A 24,096-nucleotide genomic window follows, 5' to 3' on the forward strand; every position below is an offset into this window, starting at 1 on the left:
TTTTTTTTAATTTAAATTTTGGGCGCCGACCAGGGCTGCGCGGGTCAAATGAAAAATATGAAATATTGAAAATTTCCATGCACTGGAAGAAACACACATTGCATCTAGAGTCCAGACTCTTGAAAACATTGACAAGAAAAAATACTCTTGATTCAACCAGATTTAAGCTTAAATCAAAAGGAAATCCGCTCAAATTAAGAGGCTGGGTTCTTGATTTAAGCTTAAATCTGATTGAATCAAGAGTATTTCTTCTTGTCGATGTTTTTAAGAGTCTAGACTCTAGATCCAATGTGTTTTTTTTTTTTCCAGTGTGAGATATTTCATGGAATCTCACGAATTTGTGAAAAATATGAAACATTTTTAGTGGCTGAGTATGCAACACGCACTACAAAACGCCAAAAAGAAAAAAACCAGTCGCCTCTCATTTAATTTCACGTTAAATTTCGAAAATAGGTTTCAATGTTTTTCAAAATGTCCTGAAATTTCGTGAAATATTTCACATGGAGTTTCAATATTTTATTTTTCATAAAAAATTGCAACCCTGCCACTGACCCGCCGAAGGGGACCGAGGGTAAGTTTTCAAAATAATTGAGTTGAGGTGATTCGGCATGAGTTCTTGCCGTGGTCAAGCTGGCGTGCGGTCTGCGGTGTACCGCATTGATTAGGTAAAAAATCTAGGTAGGCTTTGACTTTTCAGCCAAATACGAACTATGGCCCTAGCGCAAGAGCCTGAAGAATCATTATCGATCAAAAATAACATTGCGGAAGTTGGCGAAAAATGCAAAGTTCGTCCACGGAATAAAAGGTTGTATTTCGATGCAGTTCGTTGTAGTTGCAGCTGACCTTTGTATCGAATGCGACACTTCTTTCCAAGAGCAACCCTACGTCATTTCTCTGAAGTTTGCAATTATTTTTTGGGTCAAGAATGATTCTTTAGAGAGGGTTGCCGTGATAATTTCTTCTTCTTTAAAGTCCCTGATTCTAAAATTGTCTAATTCCAAGACTTCTTGAACTGCGAACAAAGTTTCCACCTAATTTTTTTTTCTTTAAATACGCTGACTTTTGCTGAACTCAGGACAAAATTTCCTTGTTTAGAGATCAAATTATGGAAAATGACATTCAGTAGCTGCGTATAAGATCATAAGCCTTAAAAACGACCAGGAAGGGTACAAACAGTTGGAGGATTTGTAAAATGTTTTAGTGATTATAGATGTGTCAGAAATACCCCGACTTTTCTCACAGATTTCTTGACTTTCCCTAACTTTTCGAGGTCGTCGCCAATTCCCTGACTTTCCCTAATTTCCCCGGTTTTTAAGACAGCCGGCAACCCTGCAAGACTCATGCACAAAGACCATCGTCATTTTTTGGTCTAAAAAAGTCAAAATTTATCGAGATTTTCTACTTAATCAGTGCGACATTGCCTCATCGTCTTCCGTAGCATGGCACAGTAACCTTGCGATAGTCAGAGTGTCACGAGGCAAAACATCCCCTTGGAAACCCTGAATCAGCTATAACTATTCTATACGAATGCGTGAAGCAACGATTATTTTCGGGAACTCAACATTTTCTGATGGACAGCATCTCTCATCTTCGCTTAATGATGACTGATGTGCACCGCGCTGAGGAATTCGCTGGGCAAGTTTGCCAAACAGTGCCCTGCTTCTGAAGGAGATTACCTACTTGACACGGTTCTCATCATTCATCATTAGGCGCAGATCAGCGCTCATCCCTCAGAGAACTTTCCCGCGACCCTGGATTCAATAACGTAGAAAATAGCTTCTACGTTACAGGGAAACCTAAATGTGAGGTCTCTATGATTTATATCGTCACTTGGCCAGTTTTTCTATTCGTAAAGTTCTGAACTAACTGCGAACAATATGCATAAATATTGTAAACGAGTTTAATAGAGCGCCTACTTTATTTTAATTTTGGATGTTCCTAATACTGTGAAAGCTCGCTGAGTCGAATGTGTATAGGGACCGACAAAAAATTCGACTTCAGCGGCATTTCGTCTTAACCGCAGTTCGAGTTAGCGAGCTTTTACTGTATTATCCTGGTAATTTAGACAAGATTCCCTGATTTTCCGCGCGAATAAATTGACACATGTTTGATTTGAAAAAACAACACAATTAATTGAATACAAAATTTGAAAAAAAAATTGAAGTACTCAGAAATTCCTGATCCATGATCCTAATGTTTCCTTATAATATCGATTTTCCATGTTAAGCCCCGGTTTTACCGAGTTTTACTGACGGTATAGATACCCTGTATAATTCTTTCTACATCAAAAATTGGAGTTTACAAACTCGACCAAAACACCGAAGTTCCAGCGATCCGACATGAACTTCGCATTATTTTGAGCGGATGCTTAAAACCTATGTCTGCTAATCCCTTCAATCTTTCCTAGGAGGGGCTCGAAGCTTGCCTAAACGAGGTAAAAATGAGCAGAAGATTCAAAACCTACGTTTTACTCATAACGCGCGAAAAAATGGCTGCGTAACACGATAAGTTCTTCGCTGTGTTTGGCAAAGAAATTAAGCTCAATTCAACAGACTCAAGGAAATCAGCTTAACAACAGCATCAGACCTTGCCTGAATCTCCAAAGTTGAAAGTCAATAAGTATATAGTCAAGTTCTGCGCTAAAGAATTAAACGCAACAGAAATCAGGCGACGTGAAATGCAGCTGGACTGATTCCATCTAATTTGAGCGACATAAAATTCGTCTGAAAAATTGTGCTACGGCACTAACATGTTCTATGAATTATTAAGTTCGAGAGACGTTCTTCTAGGGATTCTTCCAGCCGAAATCAGCACAGAGAGCTTTCATACTTAAGCAGTTTAAGAAACGACAGAGGGAGGATTTGGCTCGCGAAGAAAACGAAAGGAGAAATTATATTAGTTCTTCTATAGGGTAACTATACGGTGACTTGTACTCCAAGGGTTATTACTACCCGACAAACCTCACGCAAAGAATACACGATCTAATAATTTCGCTGAAGCATGAGACGACAGCTTTCAGACCATTAGCCTAGGAGAAAAATTATTATCGTCAGCCACGAGGAAATGATAAAAATAAGTCGCTCACAATGACAGCGTCTACAGAAATTGCAATTACAGAGAAGGAAATATGTACTTTAATCAAAAGGAACTTCCACAGAATGATTCCCGAGGAAAATAATCCGGAACTAACTGGAATTATTTTGAAAACAAAGAAAGACTTCTTCATTTCTTTCTAAGACAACTGGAATTATTTGTTCTTAAATTAACTTTTTTTCTATTGCAGGAAATATTAACAAGAGGTTCCTTTCGATTAAAATGGATCTTCATCTCTTCATCTCTCAACTTACACGTCATAATGTTACACTAAAAGAAAAAAAAACAGGGTATGGACATTTTGATGTTGCCAAATTGCTTCCAGTTAATTACGAATTATCTGGAAAATATGGAATTTTTTCCTTTGAATTGTTAGGAGAATTTGACCCACAATGTAATCTCACAACTTTGAAGGAGACATTTACGACTTTGGACTCCACTGATTTCGCTGTACGAATGCACCGCGCTTTCAACTTTGAATATCTGAATCCATTACGCGTGTCCATATTGCTCGAGAACCTCGTGGACCCTCCTCCTCCTTCACATGGAATCTATTTCAAGATCTCAGGTAAAATTGTCGGGGCTCAAAGATTTAATTTTATGGTTTGCAATTTGCTAAGTGCTTTAAAGGATGGGTCTGCACTCAATACAGATTATCCGACTATCGGAATCTGCCAACAACCTTGACGCTGGTTGAGATTTTTTCGTGCAAGAATTTTCTCATTTTTGCCGCAAGACAGTGACGATTTTTGAAAGTTCTTAGAGCTTTTTTTCTTCCATTTAAACGTATAGGAAACAATCGATTCTTGGTCCTAAAATCGATATTTTTAATGGATCTAAAAAGAGGAACAACCGTGTTGCCAACTTGCAAAATCTCCACTGCCTTACGGTCGCTCTTCAGCACTTTAAAGAACGCCTCGATCAATATAGATCGATCAATAGTTTCTGGATTTTAGGACGTTCCTTGAGAACTGTAGAGCATCCATCAGCAGCTATGGTACTTACCGTATTCGAGTACTAAATTTGACGGAGAAACGCTTCAAAATACTTTGACACGTGAGTCTCCTTTCGGGAAGGTTTGTAAAGCTAATTCAAAATGTTTCTCGGTCAAATCGTCTGAGCTAACATCTGACGTACTATAGCGTGATAGGATGCTTGGAAATTCTTAAAAGATGGCCTAAAATTCAGGAATTATCGATTCATTCATCGACCAACTATCGAATCGTGCGGCTAACAGTAGGTTCTGGAGAACCATTTTAAGAACGCAAACTTTAAGTTCTGTTTCTGGTTGATTTGAGAAAGTTCATTTTCATGCTAAAGTCTGCCATTTCTGTTGCAGGATTGGTACTTTAATCTGAATTTTCTTACTTTGATATATCTCATTTGCATCGCGCACTGGAAAAAAAACACATTGTATCTAGAGTCCAGACTCTTAAAAACATCGACAAGAAAAACTACTCTTGCTTCAATCAGATTTAAGCTTAAATCAAGAACCAAGCCTCTTAATTTAAGCGTATTTCCTTTTGATTTAAGCTTAAAACTGCTTGAATCAAGAGTCCTTTTTCTTGTCAACGTTTTCAAGAGTCTGGACTCTAGATCCAATGTGTTTTTTTTTTTTTTTTTTTTTTTTTTTTTTTTTTTTTTTTTTTTTTTTTTTTTTTTCAGTGCGGGGTTTTCACCTATTTGTATGAAAAATAAATCATTTTGAAATTTAGCGGGGGGGGGGGGGGTATTTGCCAATTCTTCAATTTAACTCCTTATAGCGGATGAAATGCGACAACTTTCGGAAGTTCTTACTACTTTTGTCCTTAGCGTATCATGGTGCTCCTCTGTACCTGCGTACCTGTATTTCCACATGAGCCTTGGAAAGCATGGAGTTATATGAACAACAGGGCTCAAATGGACATTGTGATACACTCTTACGTCAGAGAGGCGACGAACAGAGCTAGGTGTACTTCCCCGTAAGAGTTATTTCAGGAAATTCGAAGGTGGTCGAGGTTAATTAACTGAACGTAATTGTTATCGGTACAAAATTCGACCACCTCAAACTGAACTGAGAACCATTTCTCCTCAGAGAAGTTCAGCGTTCCATGACTCATTCGTCGACCTCCGGGATTATTCTCCTTACTTTCAGTTGGTTGTCCCGCAAGAAAACTATAAATTGTTTTCGTTACTGTTAGAATCAAAGGAGTTACGCGTGACACAACGCCTGAAGCGCTTTGCGTTTGAATTTATCGTCTGTTTGTGTCGTGGGCAATTGCTCAGCTTGGATCGCCTTCATTTTTTGTGATACTCTACGCTTTGTCGCGGCGCTAGTTTAGTTGCCTGTGCGATCCGAGCTCAAATTCGGGTCACGGATTTCGCTACACGCTTTTCTGAGTGTGCCTGTTATTACCACATTATTACAGAGGAAAAAACGACTGATCACATTTCAAGCAAAATAATTAGTACTCTAATAATGTTCCTTTAATTCTGAATTGTGTGCTTTCTATTTGTTCACTAGTGCGGCTTGCAAAATTCCGACGATTGTTGACTGCCTGCGAAGTATGTCTTGACAACTTAGAACGTAGCTAGAGCGATTTTCTAGGGGTGCCCTAAGCTCCCCTTTCCAAGAATACACTGTCTGGGCCTTTCCAGTAAAATTAAGGGGGGGGGGTAGAGTTGGAGGGTCTCCCTGTAAAATTTGAGGAAACTGACCTCTATAAGAAGTATTTTTACGCCAAAGTTGTGACTCTACCAATAATCCTCAAAAAGCATCTCAAAGAAGTTCCTACTTTCTACGGCATGTTGCAATGAAGAAAAGGGGACATGTACTGGTTCTAAAGGTTTCCTCTGTTCTACCGATTTTCTAAAGAGGGAGGAATCAAATGCTACTATTTCAAATTCTAAGGGTCGCATAAGAACTACACCGACGTTGACGCGTGTCAATGCGCAGAGAACTTCAACAGTTAATATATCAGTAATACAGGAATGTTCTAGATTCTTAATTATTATCTCTATGGGTCTGCCGCTTGAAACATGTATAATGAAACGATAAAATTAATCAAAACAATAAACAAATAAATCAGGCTAAAACTCTCGTACCTGTTTAAATAAACTTCCCGTTAAGAGACGATTAAGGGCACCTCTTCTTCTCAGTCATCTCCTATACGCGAGGGGAGATACCATGTGTTATCCACTGGTTTCATACCCTATCGCGGTGTGACTGATTCTTGCAATTTTCTAATCGATGAAAACATTTCCAAAACGAAAACTAACATTGATGGTGAAACTGCAGAAGTGCATGGCTACATTTGCGGCATTGCAAACTTCCTATCATACTTTATTCTCTATATATGGAAAACTACTGAACGTCATTTTTTTAGAATTTCAGTAATTTTCTTTCTCTTTATGAAGTGTATTCTTGAACAACTCGAGCCGCGATGTTGCTTCGGTCTCCTTTCAAGCAATAAAATAAGAGCGGAGATTTTGAAACATCTCAACCAAGATACGAATTTTTGCAGTTTCGCCGTCGATACGTAGAGTACGTTTTATTTTGGACAAATTTCATCCACAAACAGGGTGTCTAGTTTTTTTCATTTTGAAAAATCCTGATTTTTTACTGCTAAATCCTGATTTCATAATTTTTCCAAATCCTGATTTTTTGCGGAGAAAAATTAACGGACGGATGGCGGATAACTAACGGAAAATAAGCGGACGGCCGACTTTTCTCAACTCCTGATTTTATGAACGATTTTCCCTCAAATCCTGATGAAATCGGGATTAAAAACTGATTGACCTCAAATCCTGATAGAATTGGGGAAATCCTGATGCTACACTGGAAAAAAAACACATTGGATCCAGAGTTCAGACTCTTAAAAACATCGACAAGAAAAAATACTCTTGATTCAATCATATTCAAGCTTAAATCAAGAACCAAGCCTCTTAATTTGAGCGGATTTCCTTTTCATTTAAGCTTAAATCTGATTGAATCAAGAGTATTTTTTCTTGTCAATGTTTTCAAGTGTCTAGACTCTAGATCCAATGTGTTTTTTTTTTTTGTTTTTCAGTGTGGACGTCTTGACAAATGTATTAAAACCTCGAGAAAACTCAAGAAAAATTGAAAGCCGCCATAAAAAATAGATAAACGAAGGCAAACATTTGAACACTTTCAGAGGTTGATAAAAAGAACTCTATTGAAGACAAATAGAGAATTTCCAAATTCAAAACGAAGATACACGTGCAGATCCTCCTCCATGACTTTTCCACCTACTGATATTATTAGCATATTTCTCAATTACGCAAAGATGATCTTGAAGTGCATCCTACGTTCACTACTCGTCGCTCCTCTGGCGTAAAGGCGTACCTCGATTCCCATGTGAACCATGTTTTACCTAAAAATACATGCTTTCGGGGGCTCATGAAGAAATCCAAAAAACCCTTACGCTGAAGGAGTGACGGTGTATGCTCACTAGTCTCGTCCCACAGCGAGGATGCAGAGGTGAAGAATTTTAGCTATTTTATTCCTACACTGTTTACATAACGTCTTGACAAAAATTGTTGAGAAAAACAAATACGGAGTTCGCAATACCTATTTACAGCAGATTTCTTGTTTTCTCAAACGGTAGGGCATTTTGGACGAGAAATTAAGAACGAGGAAGGACTTTGCGCGATCGAAATTTGGAAAGCGTCCCTTTTTCCATCCGAAGAAAAGTCTGAGTGAAATGTAATCTATGAGATTACACTGGAAAAAAACACATTGGATCTAGAGTCCAGACTCTTAAAAACATCGACGAGAAAAAACACTCTTGATTCAATCAGATCTAAGCTTAAATCAAGAACCAAGCCTCTTAATTTGAGCGGATTTCCTTTTGATTTAAGCTTAAATCTGATTGAATCAAGAGTATTTTTTCTTGTCAATGTTTTCAAGAGTCTGGACTCTAAAGCCAATGTGTGTGTTTTTTTTTTTTTTTTTTTTTCCTAGTGTTATAAATTTAGTTTTGACTTTTTTTCTTTTTCAAAACGCTGAAAACCGGATCAACCCTGGCTCAAACCCGATGTTTCCTTTCGTGTGTCAAAACATGCCTCTTCACGTTTCGCGATTTTCGATCATCAATATTTAAAAACTGACGTAATATACGAAAATGACTCACCGAGCCTATTGCGATAGATTTGATAATAAGTGCTAAAAATGTAGTAGTATAAGTGCTAAAAGACGTCACCATGGGGCTTAATGAATTGTGAAACGTCGAGTCCCGAAATAGCGTCTTGTTACTTCATGACATGACAGTTAAGAAAACTTTAGGATGTATCCCCCTTTTTTTACAGTTTCTGAGAATTTCTTGATGATAATAATGTTTTCAACGCACATTCATACAACTGGGAATTGGAAGAAGAAAAATTGATGAATCTAAATGAAAGACCGGTAAGTACGGAACAGTAGCGCGGCATGAATGATCGATTATCGATATTTCCCCATTTAAAGCCAAGGTAAAGAATCGATTATTGCGGTGTTCGTCGCGATCACCCTGTTTCTCAATCCTTGTCTATAGGTTTAAATGACAGATCAATCGATGTATCGCGCAAAACACGCCACGTCACTGGTAAGTAAGTGAAAAAATGACGACAAAGCAAACGCGTTCGCAACGAGAATATCGACGAGCCGACACCGTCTGATGTGTATTTCCGGTTTGCTTTCACCGTGAAGTCAGGATACCGGAAGTGACAGCGGCGACTTCCGCTTCCGTATTTATTTCCGTGCATACGAATGCCCGTGATTTCCGGAACGAAGGGGTTCTTCTTATTCCAGTAATTCACCCAGGGCCTAGGTACAAATCGTAGTAAAAATGCACCAAAATAAAACACAAAATGCATTGAATTCTTCGACGCGGAGTTCCAAGAACATTTGCAATCCTTCCTGTCCCCATTGACTTTTTTAGATCATCGGTTGGGAAGTTTCTAAGGAACTCCGGGGAGTCAAAATTTGCTTTGGAAAAAATAATTTGATCATTTATCCTGAATTTCTTTTGGCTTTCGAACGAATTTCGTTGGGTCACTGTTTAATAATGTGCGGTTGTTAATAACGCTGAAGGCGTAATTATTGCAAAATATTGAGAAAAATCGATACCTTTAATTCGCGTGGACTCATCTATCTGTTTTTTAAAAGAAAAGAAACGAAATAAATAATAAACGTAAAGATAAAGAAGGAAAAGCTTCTATTATATTTGATTTTTTCGAACCATTACTGATGATAAATACGCTAATGATTTTCTAGCAATCACGGCTTCTTAGCATAGTTGGAGGACAGAGGGTTCAAGGCACGAATAGGGTGCACTGTGCGGTTGCTATGGATATTTCTAATTCGCCTTCACTCTCCGAGATAGGCCAAACAACATCCTTCGTGCAGTAATGGTTGCTTACTCGAAGATTTGTTTTGCGTCGCTGGCAAATTTTGTCTATTTGACTTACGTTTTGCAATTAGGAGCCACTGTTTTTGACACTTTCAAGGAACTAGAAATGGGCATTTCCTTCCAATTATTTCCAATTATCCCCCTTTTCCCAAAAAAGGACCACTATTTTCTTCAAGGAAACAGTTCTCTATTCTACGCGCAGAGGACGCCACTTCCTTCTCGGAACCATCCGTTCATCATGAGTTTCGGCCTACGTCAAATGGATCACATTTTGCAAAAAGGAACCACTATTTCTCGCTCTCTTATAAAAGCACATATCTGCATAGGGAAATCAATGTCATGTGTGCTGTTTCTAAAATGGGCAAGAAATAGTGGTTCCTTATTGCAAAATGTAATCCAAATGAGACTACGCACTTTTGGAATGTGACAGACGATTCGCCATGTTGATTCGAGTATATTCTTACAATGCTAAACTAAGGACAGTCTGTCCTGTCGCACTTAACAGCGCGTACACTTATTTGACGTGGGCTCTACTCCGTAAACAATTTTTCAATACTTTTCCCAGATTTTCCGGACCCGAGGACACATCCTGATCTGAATAACTTTGAAGCGGTCTCAAGCTCAACATGCTCGCTTGAAGAGGATAATTATTGTTCTTTTCTCTGCATCGTTTCATCGAGTTTTCCAGTTTTCCTCCTTCTTAAAGTCGCACAGCATGCAACGCAACCCCGCGTATTAAAGACCATGTGGGAACGAGGCACGCGAGGGCACGACTGCCGTGCTCAGGAAAAACGCCGTATGAACCCTCAGGCGTTGCCAAATTGCCTTTGATAAAACACGAGTTTCCTGGTAAACTTATGAATATTATCCTTCTGATTTTTCAGATAATTTTGTTCGCAATTTCACCTGCAGCGCCTGAAAATTTCAAGGAAAAATAATCATAACGTTCCGCAAAAATAAACATTTTATCGAAGGAAATTTGGCAACTCTCGAATGTCCATACGGCGTTCTTCCTTAGCGTGACAGACGAGGCCTGCTTATAACTTACTTTTTCTTTTGTTCGTGGAAAAAAAGTAACGCGGGACAGATTTCTCATCTTTACAGATAAATCAGAAGCAAAATCGAAATGTCGAGGTTCATACGCGGCCCATTTCCAATTCTCCTCTTTTTGCGTATCATTTTGGGTAAAAACTAAATCCGTCAAAAATAAAAAATACGTAAATAAATCTATATTTGTACTTCTAAACATTAGGTCTTGAAAAAAATTGGAGCTTTAATGGAAAACGCCCAAAAAGAAAAATCTTTAACCGAAATAAATTTCATGAATATGAAACTACTGCTCACTACGGGAGAAAAACATTCGAGTTTCAGTTACGCCTTTTATACAACACGTGCAGGGAATCCTTTTTTTTTCAGTAAACATGGTTAAATATTTTGAAACGATCTTAACATAGGAACATAATCGTCCTGAGATTTATTTCAGTCATTAACTTTAGTAAAGTTTACCTACACCAGAAAAGAAAGATGAATTGTGACTTTCGGCAATGTGGTTAAATTTATTCCAATAAAATACTTTGATTTTGCAATAAACTCATTTCAGCTTTCAATCCACTTAAAAAAAAAATTCCGGCCATGGAAGCCGTACTTTCGACTTTCGGGCTATATAGACATACCCTGCGCGTTCCGGGCTTAGCACCCGGAGCGATCGAAGCTACGGCTTTAGCACCCGGAACTTTCGGCCTCTGAGCCCAGAACGGACGTTATGTCTATATAGCCCGTAACTTTTTTTCACTGTCTAATTCGATCTGAAGAGGGTTTGCGACCAAGGCTTCTAGACGGAGGTCTAGAAGCTGGATGGAGATCCAAGCGGTTGAAATTTGAGTCTTGAGGAATGCTCACTGCACGATTGATAATTTTCTTTAAAGGTCGCATAAATAAAGGTCATCGATGCAATCGATGAACTATGACCTTTGTGGGATTGTGATCTTTGATGACCTCCTTTCTATTGACAATGAGAAAAGCTTTCAACTATGCCTGGAATGCTGCTGAAACAGAGGTCACTGGAGGCTAAGGGTTATCAATTTTGAAACTTTAAGCTTATCTGTGACACTATTGGAGTTCGCTTAGGCAATATGAAAACTCAATTTTTAATCATGTATGAGTATTTTTGAATGCTTGTTTCATGGGAAAAAAAGAACCTGAACTGTCATGGGAAAAAAAGAAACCTGACTGTTAAGTGACATGTGCTCTCCAAAAAACCTAGCAGCGATTTTTGATGACGTGAACCAGACATTTATTAGTTCCAGACGAAACGGCAATGGACTTCATTTCGCATTTTCGCGTTTTTTGCGAAAAACACGCGATTATCACGCTGATACGAGCCCGCTTTCCCGTTCTCAAGGCCTTTTTTCGCGGCCTTTTCATTTTGTCACGCGACATGGTCTGGAAGATTCAATAGCCCTGATCTGGACTGCATTTTGTGATGAGGAACCGACATTCCTTGCTCGTCCAAAAAGCCCCTATCTTAGTGGGAAAAATAGGGGCAGATACGTTGTTTGTAAATCGAGTCAAAATAATAGTACCATATTGAAAAATGTAGTCCATCTGGCACAAAACCTCCAAACAAGTTTTGAACATCAAAATCAAATTAGATTCAAGTTTACCAAACATGGGCTTGATTGCAGATCTAATTGCTTAAAAAATTGCTCAACTTATTGCTCGGCGGCAGATAGGCAGGTATTTTCAAGGCTGACCGATGGAGCAACGAAAGTAAAAGTTTTCACCTGGCGCCAAGAGGTTAGCGGGTGGTCCCTAGTTAACAATAAGGCTACTCTGTGAGGTGGGCTTTGCTAACGAAGACTGTCAAAAATAGCGTCTATTAGTGTGGTTACTGGAAGATACTCTAAGAAGTTTTCTTAACCCGTAAAAGGGCGGAACAAGAACAAACGGCAAGCATTCTCTCTTCCTGTGCTACAATAACTGCAGTCCACGCATCAGATAGGGTGTCTACTAAAACAGGCTGGCCGAAAATCAGTACTTTTACAGTGCTTTTTAAGTACATTCCCAAGATATTCAGTGCCTCTTAAACAGAGAAATTCAGTACTTTTTCAGTAGGTACCTCCATTTGACGGAATTCGAAAAATTTCAACAATTCGAATTTCGCGCTCAAATTGCAACAAAAATGACGAAAACATTTAAAAAAATTCCGGACCTTCTTGCGGCATTTCCGCGCTTTTTCAGTACTTCCGGACCGCTTAAAAAATTGGTGCTATTTCCGGACTTTCAGGAAATTCCGGACTTGTAGACACTCTGGATAAAGCTACACTGCCGTGCACGCCGTATGAGCCTTTGGACGTTGCGAGGTTTCCTTCGATAAAAACCTAATTTATTGGGGAAATTGTGAACATTATTTTCCGAAATTTCCAGACAATTTTGTACGCAACTTGATCGAAAATATCTGAAAATTTCGAGGAAAAATATGCATTTATGTTGTCAAAAACATATGTTTTATAGAGGGAAATTTCGTAACTCTCGAATGTTCATACGGCGTTCTTCTTTAGCACGGTAGTACTGTACTCCTGCTCCCTAAAGAGTATGCAAGGTGAAGTTCTCAAGAATTTCTTAGCTTACTAAGACGGAATAAGGCGCCAAAAACGGCAAAGCATAGATTCGAGTCGAAAGGTTTGTAGAGGCTCTTTTGTGAAAGGCGAGAGGGGAAGATCCTTGCATGAGGGGCTGGAGTTCTTACATTCAGCGGGGATTGTCAAATTAATTGATCCACCCCTTAGAAACACAATGGCGCGACTGATTTTTTTCTGAAGTCAACTCCCGAACACAATGGGTTAGTTGCGCTTGTCTCAGAATTGTGTTATGATGATTGATTCTAGTAAATCAGCTAAAAATAATCCTTAAGATCTGCCCAAACAGCAACAAAAAAAGACATCAATCCGGGAGACACACACTTATTGCAGACAACGTGAAACTGGGCTGAAACCAAGGGTGTTACTACCGCGGTATGGATGACGCCACAAACCGGATTCTCCAAAGCGCGACATCTCGGATAATATTGAACGTAGACAGTTCTGTTTGTAAAACAGTCAATATATTTTTTTCTTTGAGTTATTTAAGGCCCTTCATCCATTTGAGGATTCTGCAACCTTGAATGCGCATCGGGTCAGGGTTAGTGTACATCCATGCTCCAAGCTTTCAAATTTTCAGGGATTAAGGGCGAGTGGAATCTGTTTCTGCAGGTCCACTCTGATCGTCAGTTCAATGAAAAGTCGCCACCACCGGAACTCGAACACGGGACCTATTGGCCTAGAGTCAGACGCACTGACCACTAGGCCAACCTGGCCGGCTAGCTGTCAATTCTTTCGATAATCTACAAGAATCAAGCACCAAAACACGATTCTAAGACCAGCGCAACTGACCCGTTAAACCCGCAAAGTGAAAGCGTGATGGAGGAACAGACCAGTTTGGCAGGGCCCACGTCCATTTCCGATAAAATCCCTGATGCAGAAAATACCCGATCTCGCGATCCTACACGTACAGGCAATTTTGAAAATGATGACTACTTTTTCTGTTCTCAATTGTAAAAATGGGGTGAATCGCACATTTCAACGGAGGATCGGGAATTTCGTCATAAAATCGGACGACTGGTTGAACGGAAATTGGCAGTATGCCGTGAGGCTGAAATGCCGGATCGCCGCAGCGGGCTGATAGTTGAAACTGATAGACAAAGCTGTAGACAAAGAAGACATAAGGAGTCTGTAGCGATCCTATTGGTTGAAATGGGTGGTTCTTATAAACAAAGGGAGACAATGATGGACTAACTAATAAAGGGTCTCTCGTGGGTTGCCGTTAGTTAGTCTATTATCTACCTTCTTTGGTCATTGCAACCACCCGCTTCCGCACCAATAGAATCCCTCCATACCCCTTTTGTCTCCTTTGTCTATAGCTTTGTCAATACGGATTTCAACCATTAACCCGCAGACGGTCGGCGTTTTGGAACTTTCCGCACCCTCCTCGCGGCATAAATTGATCTTAACACGTGGCGTGCCACGTCAAAGGCTTACAGAACTGATATCTGTGGACTGATTATTGATGTTGATAGACAAAGCAATAGACGAAGAAAAAAAAGAGAAAATGAAGGCGAATATGCATTCATCAGCATATTTAGCTCCTTATTTTGATTTTCGTGACGCCAAAGAATAAAGGCGCCGGTAAGAGGACACGAAAACAATTGAAACAAGAGATCGGTTGCAATCCGGTAGAGGTAAATGTTTCTCTTAATCCACATAAAAAAAAATTATAAAAAAAAATAGAAGACTTGGAGGGAACCTATTGTTCCTTGGGGATCGCAATATTTCTGTTGTAAAAGATACCACATAGACCAGATACCAGATAAACACGGTACAGCTCAGACCAAGACTCCTTCTACGACCGACGTTGTCAGATGTAACTTGTGCGGGAAACATTATGTGCGGAAAAGTTTATCCCGATCTTTGTGTGGAAATGTCAAAATCCCAGAGTTTGTGCGGAAAATGCATACTGCCCTGTAAGCAAAAGGGGCTAACCCACATTCGAGCATGAGCTGCGAATCGATTGTTGAATCGATATCGAATGATCCAGATCGACAAATCCCTATCTTAGCAATGCTTTATATCGATCAAGGTCATCCGATATCGATTCAACAATGGAGCCGCTGGTGAACTCCCATGCGACTCACGCATGTCGAAATGAAGATAGACTTCTATCGCTGAACAAGTTCCCAGTTTCCATAGAAGTGAGAAAGTTGTTGGCTTTCAGTGCTTCACCGGATCGGTGCAGACTTTCATGGAACTTTCAATCAACCGAAACTTTCATCGAGACCGCGTGGTGGGAGGTGAAGCAGGTGAGGGGCGAAAAGGGGGTCTCTACATACAGAGGTGTGAAATTTCACCAACTTTATTTCTTAGGTATTTCGTAAAACGTTTATTAAGATGGTAGGCAGTTTCTAAGCTCCAAAACTAAATTCATAGTGAATTAAACTTGGATTATTCTGGTCTAAATTCCAAATCAAAAGCTTTTTTGGGAAGGGAAAAATCTTGTTTTGAAATTTCTGAAATTTCACTTCTCTGATAAATGGACCGCTGACTTCAGCAGAAGGAATCAAGCCACATTGGCTATTGCTACCTTTAATGGAGCTGTTGCATGTGTGAGGGATTTGCGATTTGACCATTGATTCTTATGTAAAAGTTTGCGAGAAACACGATGGTGCCACTGGTTTTCTCTGAAATCATCTCCCAAGCTCAAAAAAAGCTCTCAAAGTGAGGCCAAAATGGAGGGGATATCCCACCCTACCCTGAGAGTCCACCTCTACATCAAAACAAACTCTCCATGCAAAGATAGGGAGCAAATACATTAGCAGGGTTGCCGTGTTTTCAGTTTTGGAGTCCCCAAATAAAGTGGCAACCCTGCTAATGTATTTGCTCCCTATCTTCGCATGGAGAGTTTGTTTTGATGTAAAGGTGGACTCTCAGGGTAGGGTGGGATATCCCCTCCATTTTGGCCTCACTTTGAGAGCTTTTTTTGAGCTTGGGAGCTGATTTCAGATAAAACCAGCGGCACCATCGTGTTTCTCACGAACTTTTACATAAGAAACAACAGTCAAATCGCAAATCCCTCACACATGCAACATCTCCATTGGGCAATTTAATTTTAACTAACGGTTGTGCGAATTTTTGTGCAAATTTCAGTGAATATACTTCATAGTGCGAAGCAAATTCCTCAAAATTATGAAAGAAACGCGCACAAACTTCCTCTTGTAAAAAATTGAATTGCTCCGATAACTTGGGCAATAGCTGATGTGACTTGGTTCCTTTCTGATAGGGGCGGTTCAAGTAAGTACTTGGGGCGGGCTGCGATTACGAATTCAGCCCCTGAAAACTTCCGGGACTTCATTACTTATCTGAACAGACTATTACCGTATGGGGGAGAGTTATTAAACGAGCTGTTTTCATCTCCTCTTATCGCTGATTTTCTGAGGGAAAAACTACATTTGTCACCGGAATTCAACTGACTCATCAACAATGAATCCCGGGCTCAGTTTCTAATGAAAATGCTTTCCACAAAATTTTTCTAGCGCAAAATCTCGTGAAATCGTAAACAATTCAAGAGAACTGTTAGATATAACTTCTCATTTCCATCGATAGAGCATGGAAATGCGGCAGAATAGAATCGAATTTCACGACCGGAAAAAAGAATTTCAAGATCCTGCAACAAATTTTCCTAACTTTTCAGGGCTGGACAGTTTTTTCCCCGAGTTTTCTAGGTTTTCAAAGACTCTTCAAGAACTCCTCACTCTGTTTAATCCTTTCCATCTGCTTGTACGGATAGAAGCTACGATCTCTACGCAAGCATGCAGATGAAAATCAATTCAGAGCTTTCCAGTATCTTCATTCGACGAAACTTGAAAAATTTGAATTTCTAGCTCAAATTGCTACAAAAATGAAAAAAATCCGGACCTTCGTGTGGAATTTCCGCACTTTTTCATTACTTCTGGACCGCCCTTAATAAATCAGCGTACTATTTCCGGAAATTCCGAACTTCTCGCGACCCTGATTGTTCTTCGGGAGGTTAACAGTCAACGATGCCACCATTGAGCCTTCTCAAGAGCTCTACTTTGCTCGTGTTACACAGACTTAAGGCACAGGAATGCTTCCACGGGGTTTTCACCTGGAATTTCACCTGCCTCCAGTAGAGGTTGGTGGACCTCTCACCTCTTGGAGGTGAAGGAAAATGCTCCCAGTCCCCGCGCCGGGTCAATCACCGCCACCGCAGCCTCCACCACGACCCGACGACCCCACCCTCGCCCCCCTCCCCGCCCCGCGGAGCCGGTGCCCCCCGGCGCTCATCTCGTCTGCGGAATCTACCTTTCTGGCGCGCCGCCATCTTGGTCACGATTTGTTAGCGTCTCCCGGGCGCGGGCGCGGCTCCCGCTTATTCCCGTCTCTCGTGGCTCTAATCCAGTTTTCATCCCGGACTTTTCCCCACCACCGAGTGGCGTCCCACTGCAGCGCCCTCGAGGAAATCCGACCGGAAGTAAGGCAACTCGAGTGACACTGTAAGAATAAGACTGGTCAGGGTGTCTACAAGTCCGGAGTTTCCTGAGAGTCTGGAAAAAGTACTGATTTTACAGGGCGCACAGTGGATCGAGTCTATAGGAGGTCGGACAAAATTTGGAAACTTTAAACGCTTATGTCTCCGTTTATACGAAACTTTGAGGTTCTAAAAATTGTTTCAGTGGTTTCCTCGTTAAATTTTCTACAAGAAACTCTCCTTGAAATTTGGGATGTGGCTAAATAAACATCAAAATTTGCAGTTTCAGTCAAAAATTTTAGGTCCGACCTCTCTAATTGACTCGATCCACTGTGGGGCGGTTCGAAAGTACTGAAAAAGTGCGGAATTACGCAAGAACGTCCGGAATTTTCGCCATTTTAGCCGCAATTTATGCAAAAAATTCAAATTTTACGAATTTTGTCAATTGAAGGTACCAAAAAAGTACGGAATTTTTCTGTTGAGGAGGTACTGAATTTCTCGGGAATGTACTGAAAAAGTACTGATTTTTGGCCAGCCTGTTTTAGTAGACACCCTGCTACTAAAACAGGCTGGCCAAAAATCAGTGCTTTTCCGGTACTTTTTCAATAAGTTCCCGAGAAATTCCGTGTACCTCCTCAATAGAAAAATTCAGGACTTTTTCAGTTTGTCCATCAGACGAAATTCGAAAAACTTAAAAAATTTGAATTTCCCGCTCAAATTGAAACAAAAATGACAAAAAATGAAAAAATTCCGGACCTACTTGCGGAATTTCCGCACTTTTCCAGTATTTCCGGGCCGCTCATAAAAATCAGGACTATTTTCGGACTTGTTAACATCCTGTTAGTGTACCTTAAAAGGAGCGCGTGGCTGTCATTTCGAGGAGGATCCTCCACAGCTCCTTGCACTGTTCCAAATCGGGGGGGGGGGGGGGGGGAATTCGGTGCAGGAATCTACCAATGGCGAATCGCGAAGAATCGACTATCGATAGGTGTATTCCCATTTGAAGGTATGGTGAAGAATCTATCATTTAGGTGTTCGTTGCAAACACCCTGTTTATCGATCCTTTTCCGTGGGTTTAAATGGAAAACCAATCGATACATCCCAAAGCACGCCACCAGGGTGTCTACTACATCAGTGTGGCCAAAAATCAGTACTTTTCCGGTACTTTATCAGTACATCCCCAAGAAATTCAGTACCTCCTCAACAGAAAAATTCAGTACTTTTTTAGAACTTTTATTTGAAGGAATTCGAAAAATTTCAAAAATTTGAATTTCTCGCTCAAATTGCAACAAAAATTACGAAAATTCCGTACCTCCTTGCGGAAGTACCGCACTTTTTCAGTACTTCCGGACCGCCCTTAAAAACTCAATACTATTTCCGGACTTTCCGGAAATTCCGCACTTGTAGACACCCTGCTGTTAGTCGAATAAACTGAATCAATTTCAAGCTGTAAAGTGGGCTTGTATCCGTCGGGAAAATAAAAAAGGAGCAGGGATTTTGCAACACCGCAATAGAGATACGCTGTTTCGCACTTGGGCCATCGATATAGATCTTCCTAAAGAAAGGAGTTATTACAGGAACGACGCAGTGGCGTGGCGTGCTTTGCGATATATATATTGCTCTACCATTTAAAATGATGGAAAAAGATCGATTAATAAAGTATTCGCAACGGACACCTTAATGATCGATTCTTTACCATAGCTTCAAATGAGGATATATCGATATATCGAAAAGCACGCCACGCCACTGGAACGACGGCGAATACAGATTTTATATTAGGACTCGAGATGGTAGCCAATAATATCCTCATAGTCGGTGCATAGAATCTGGAGAAGTCCTTCTGTGCGGTCCTAATTGTAAGTTCCAAAATTAAGTCCGGGGCACGAGTATGTGAGAGCCCACTGACTGAAGTAATGCAATAACAGTTACACCTTAAAGGGTAGGGAAGGAGCTCGGGCGGTACAGAATACTGCCGTGCTAAGGAGAAACGCCGTATGAACCTCCAAACGTTGCCAAATTTCATCGGATGAGATACCAATTTATAGGGAAAATTGCTACTATTTTTCTTCCAATTTTTGATATTATTTTGTGCGCAATTTAATCTAAAATATCTGAAAATTTGAAGGAAAAATATGCATGAATGTTGTCAAAAATTCATGTTCTATCTGGGGAAATTCGGCAACTCTAGAATGTTCATACGGCGTTTTTCCTTGGCACGGCAGAATAGCCCGAGCAGCGGAGATTTTTAGTCGGGTTGCTATTCGCGAAAATACCAATTTCGAATTTAAGTAATTCTTTGATTTATCTTTCGTGAGGAAGAATCCGACACAGCTCTCTGCAAAATCGGGAAATTGGAATTTAAAAACTTCTATTGCTACCGAAAAAATAAATAACGAATTCTGAGAACTCGGGAGGGTAGTGCGGATAATGAATTCTCAACCTTCTTCTGGATAACTTTTCTAGGCTCTCAACGACAAATCTTGATTCTCATCTGTAGGCATAGCTGAAGCTTTCTTCTGGAGTCAGCCGGGCCCCTTTTCCACTACCAAGGGATTCTGGATTCCCTCAACACAAGACGAGGGAGGGGTCTAAACTTTGCCACTCCTTAAAGTCGAAAGTGATGAACCTTCTATATTTATTTTTTTTTTTAAAGTACATCCCTCAGGATCATCTTCGTAGCGTTGATATGAAAAATAAAGAAAAAAGGGGGGCATTGCTTCCAAAATGTACCCTTCCACCTATGTAATTTTACCATAATAGATTGTGATTCCCGGGGCTCATGCCCAAAGAAAGCCAGTCCTAAATACAAGTTAACCTGCTGCAAAAATAAAAATCTCTCCCTCATTTACACTTAAGTCTCAAGTGGATTTTGTTGGCGAACACAAGTCCAAATGTATGAATTACTAGCAAGGTCATAGCTGAGATTGCAAGTGTACAGGGGTGAAATTCAAAGAGAGCGGTGTAAATTGAACTTCCGGACCGAGCTTAAAGAGGAAAGTGGGAAGTAGCGACTTCAGAGGTGGTGTAAACATTGACTGCCATGTCAGTTTGTGACATCAAGTTAACTAACAGCAGTGCTTGAAATCTAGCTAACAGTGGATTTGCTCACTTAAAACATGACATCAGCTTCTATTCCTCTTTATGACTGTGCTCTGATCAGTGCTGACATAAAATACAACCTAGGCTGCACAAGTGCCTCTTTCAATGTGACAATAGGTAGGTAACCCAGATCGCATGCAACTCTAAACGCGAAATGGTGTGGATCCAGCACCATTCCTCCACCTTGTAACATTTATAAGTAAACGCACAAGTTGTAAGGTAGTTCAAATGACGTCTAACAACTCTGACCATTTGTTATCAGGTAATTCTGTTTCCAAATTCCTGAACAGTTTACTCAAAAAACGCACCTAACAGATCAGTGTGCCGCCAGCTAAGTACATAACCTTAATCTTCAATACAGAGACCAATCAACCCTGACTAGTGTCTTGAGCTTCAATCACTGTTCTAAAGTGAAAATGTTATCAAAAAGATTGGACAAGTTTCTTCCTTGTATTAATAGATGATCTGTAAAATATACATTCCAAAGCAACCATTGACAACAGGCAGTAGATTGGCCAATAAGTTTGTCAACTTAAATGAGTGTCAATCAATTTGATTCCAGGAAATTTCTTGTAGAACGGCTCTTACAAGTCTGCATTTTATGGTAATCTTGACTTTGAAGCAGACTGGAATAGCAAGTCACAATGCTTCGAGAAGAAACATTATTGGGGTAGAACTGGGGAAAGAAAAGGATAGACAAATGTCACATCCAAAACTTGCACCATTCAACAGATATTTACATGCTAGCCAATGGGCCAACTGAGGATTGATGCATTAAGACTGATGTGACTTTTATCTATTCTTTTCTTTTCCCTGTTTTAACACAATCGTATCAAGTTATACCTGCCAAAATTGGAACTCCAGTCCATCATTCACACATCTCATGCAGAAATTATGCTTATCCATCTATAATATTAAACGAGCTATGTCAAAACAAAGATTACTCACATAGTATGTCACTTTCTGATGCTAGCTGCGACTCCCGAACTTTTGCTTCGATACAATTGTTGCATGCAGAATGTAAACAATCCAAGAGTTTTGGCTCTTCCGCAGAGCCCAAAATTTGCTGGCAAAATATACACTTCGTGGTAACCCATGGGTTAGAGGGCTGTTCCGTTGTGGGCGTTGTGGCACTAGGACTTGCTTCTACGCACTCATTAGGAGTTTGCTCCTGATCAATTTGTTGACACTCGTCACTTGTGTCCTCAATAGAGGCATCTCGAGTATTTTCAGTTTTCACTATGGGAACCTCAGCGGTCGGAAATTCACTTTCAAAGTCGACTTGGTTTTCCATTTTAAATTAAAACTGACAAAAACAAACTTAATGTCACTACTTAGGGTTAGTGACTCCACACCACAAGTTATTAAAATCTGCCATTACTTACAGAGAAGCAATGTGCCTGTAGCAAGTGAAAAACGAGCGAATACGGGAAATCTATGCTGTTGTCGACCGAAAAAGGTTCATTATGGGATCCGCCCGATGACACAGATTAAAACCTACACTGAACTCAAATTAGAAACTCAATTCGGTAAAATTTTGCCTGCAGTATGATGTGCAGAGATGAAAAACACAACGAATTCGGAGCCTCGATGAGACTCAACACGTAGACTTATGGCGGGTGTTTTATTTCCAACCATTAGAAAATTACTAAAGAATTCACAAATAATACAGAAAAGGCTAAAACTTTAAGATAATTAGGAGTTTTCAGGGATTCAAAATAGACGGCTGTTCAATTTCCACCACATTTACAGCCCGTGGATGCACTCGCGTACTTGCATAAGAGAGTGGACTCTCTCATTATGAGCCTGAGAGTTGTTTGAGAGCGCATGACCGAAGGTTAGGCAATGAGCTTTACAGTCACCTCTCACAATTTTCACTCTATGCAGCATTGCAGCAAATGCAAACAATGCAGAATAAGGTTAGGGTAGTGTTTGTTATCATCAATTTTTGTGTTTTTTCTGGTTTTTTCGAGACTTTTTCTTTTCTAGTTTCAAGTGGTGCAGCGAAATCACTACAGTAAACTTATTGAAATTTCTAAGTGCAGTTCTTCTTAGTTATCAGGTACCAAAATATGTGGTAAATGTAAATTTTGTGTTAATTTATACAAGGCATAATGGTAGTTCAGGCGGCTCTGGCAAGCACATTGTGCAGGGTTACAGGAAATCTCTTTTCAAACAATTCAGCTTTGAATCTACAACCAAAACTCCTGAGTCTTTTCAAAATCGCTGCTGCCTCGTATAAAGGTGAACCCTCGCATTTCATGGATTTCAACAAGGTTGTATACCCACCCCAAGAACCTGGAGAACCGCCAAGACCTGCTTTCATATGTCATCAGAAAACCAACGTCAAGTATCAGCCGAAAAAATTGTATGTCTGCGCTTGTTTGATTCGTGGAATGACGGTAGATGAAGCTCTCAAGCAACTGAAGCAAGTTCCCCGCAAAGGCGCTGTTATTATCGCGGACACATTAAAAGAAGCTAGAGACCTTGCTGTGACTGAGCATAATGTGGAATTTAAGAGTAATCTTTGGGTTGCTGAATCTTTTGTAAGTAAGGGTATTACGATTAAAGGTGTGAGAAAACATGCTAAAGGGAGGCATGGTATAATTTTTTATAGATATTCCCACTATTTTGTACGTTTGGAAGAAGGAACTCCTCCAAAGGATTATTATTGGGACTTGCCAAGAGATGGCCCCTCTGCACTTGAGAGATATGTTGAACAGCTCCGCGCTCGTAGGATCATAAATTCTCTTTAACTCTCAACAAAAGTCAAGTGTATTCAGATGTTCAAAAATGTTATTCTAGTGATAATTGGGTTTTGCATTTCAACCTAACTTTCATTTGCTTGTTTTTGCTTTTATTCTTTGTAGTTTTTTACTTGGTTCAGAACCTAACTCTCAAATAAATAATGTAACATGTACCATGAAGTTTTTAATGACTTGTCCTTGTAGTTGATTCTTTGCAAGATACAAAGATATTGTAACCGCTAGATATGCAGTATGGGCCTACTTATTGCAGGGTATCTGGACCTGTGAGGGGGTACATGCGCCTGGTGGGTAGGCAGCGCGTTTTACACAGAGGCAAACTCTTCCATAAGAAATGCCAAAGAGTATGCCGCATGAGAGTTCGCCTCTATGTAAAACACGCTGCCTACTCACCACCCTCCCCTCCTATCAGGTTCAGATTACCCTGCCCTAACTGCATATCTAACCGTTATAATATCTTTGGCAAGATATGCCGATGACTCTAGAACAGAGGAACTTCCTCTGCTTGCAGTGTTATAGAAATTCAGTTTTGTTCTATGTTTCGACCATAGGCGTACCCAGGTCATGTTGTCAGGGGGGCCTGGCCGCTCCACCAGGGGGGTTATGGAATACCCTCAGTTCAGAGGAGGGCTCGGAGGGACTCCCCCCAAAAATTTTTGGAATTTAAAATC

The 24,096-nt window shown here is 40.2% G+C and overlaps 2 protein-coding genes across 3 annotated transcripts in view; one reads left to right on the plus strand and one right to left on the minus strand.

The window, feature by feature from the left end:
- The window catches only part of LOC109040657 (E3 ubiquitin-protein ligase TRIM33), a 73,088-nt gene extending 50,663 nt beyond the window's left edge, over positions 1-22,425 (minus strand). For both annotated transcript variants that reach the window (XM_072302097.1, XM_072302096.1), the window contains exon 1: positions 21,609-22,425. In XM_072302097.1, the coding sequence (XP_072158198.1) occupies positions 21,609-21,954 (346 nt within the window). In that variant the 5' untranslated portion in view covers positions 21,955-22,425. The remainder of the gene's footprint in view (positions 1-21,608) is intronic.
- Positions 22,426-22,576: 151 nt separating this feature from the next.
- Positions 22,577-23,580, plus strand: mRpL22 (mitochondrial ribosomal protein L22). The gene has a single exon (XM_019057895.2). The coding sequence runs from the start codon at positions 22,775-22,777 to the stop codon at positions 23,414-23,416; it is 642 nt and encodes a 213-aa protein (XP_018913440.1). The 5' UTR covers positions 22,577-22,774; the 3' UTR covers positions 23,417-23,580.
- Positions 23,581-24,096: the final 516 nt, after the last annotated feature.

The sequence above is a fragment of the Bemisia tabaci genome, chromosome 7 (genome assembly GCF_918797505.1).
Source record: "Bemisia tabaci chromosome 7, PGI_BMITA_v3".
Taxonomy (NCBI): domain Eukaryota; kingdom Metazoa; phylum Arthropoda; class Insecta; order Hemiptera; family Aleyrodidae; genus Bemisia; species Bemisia tabaci.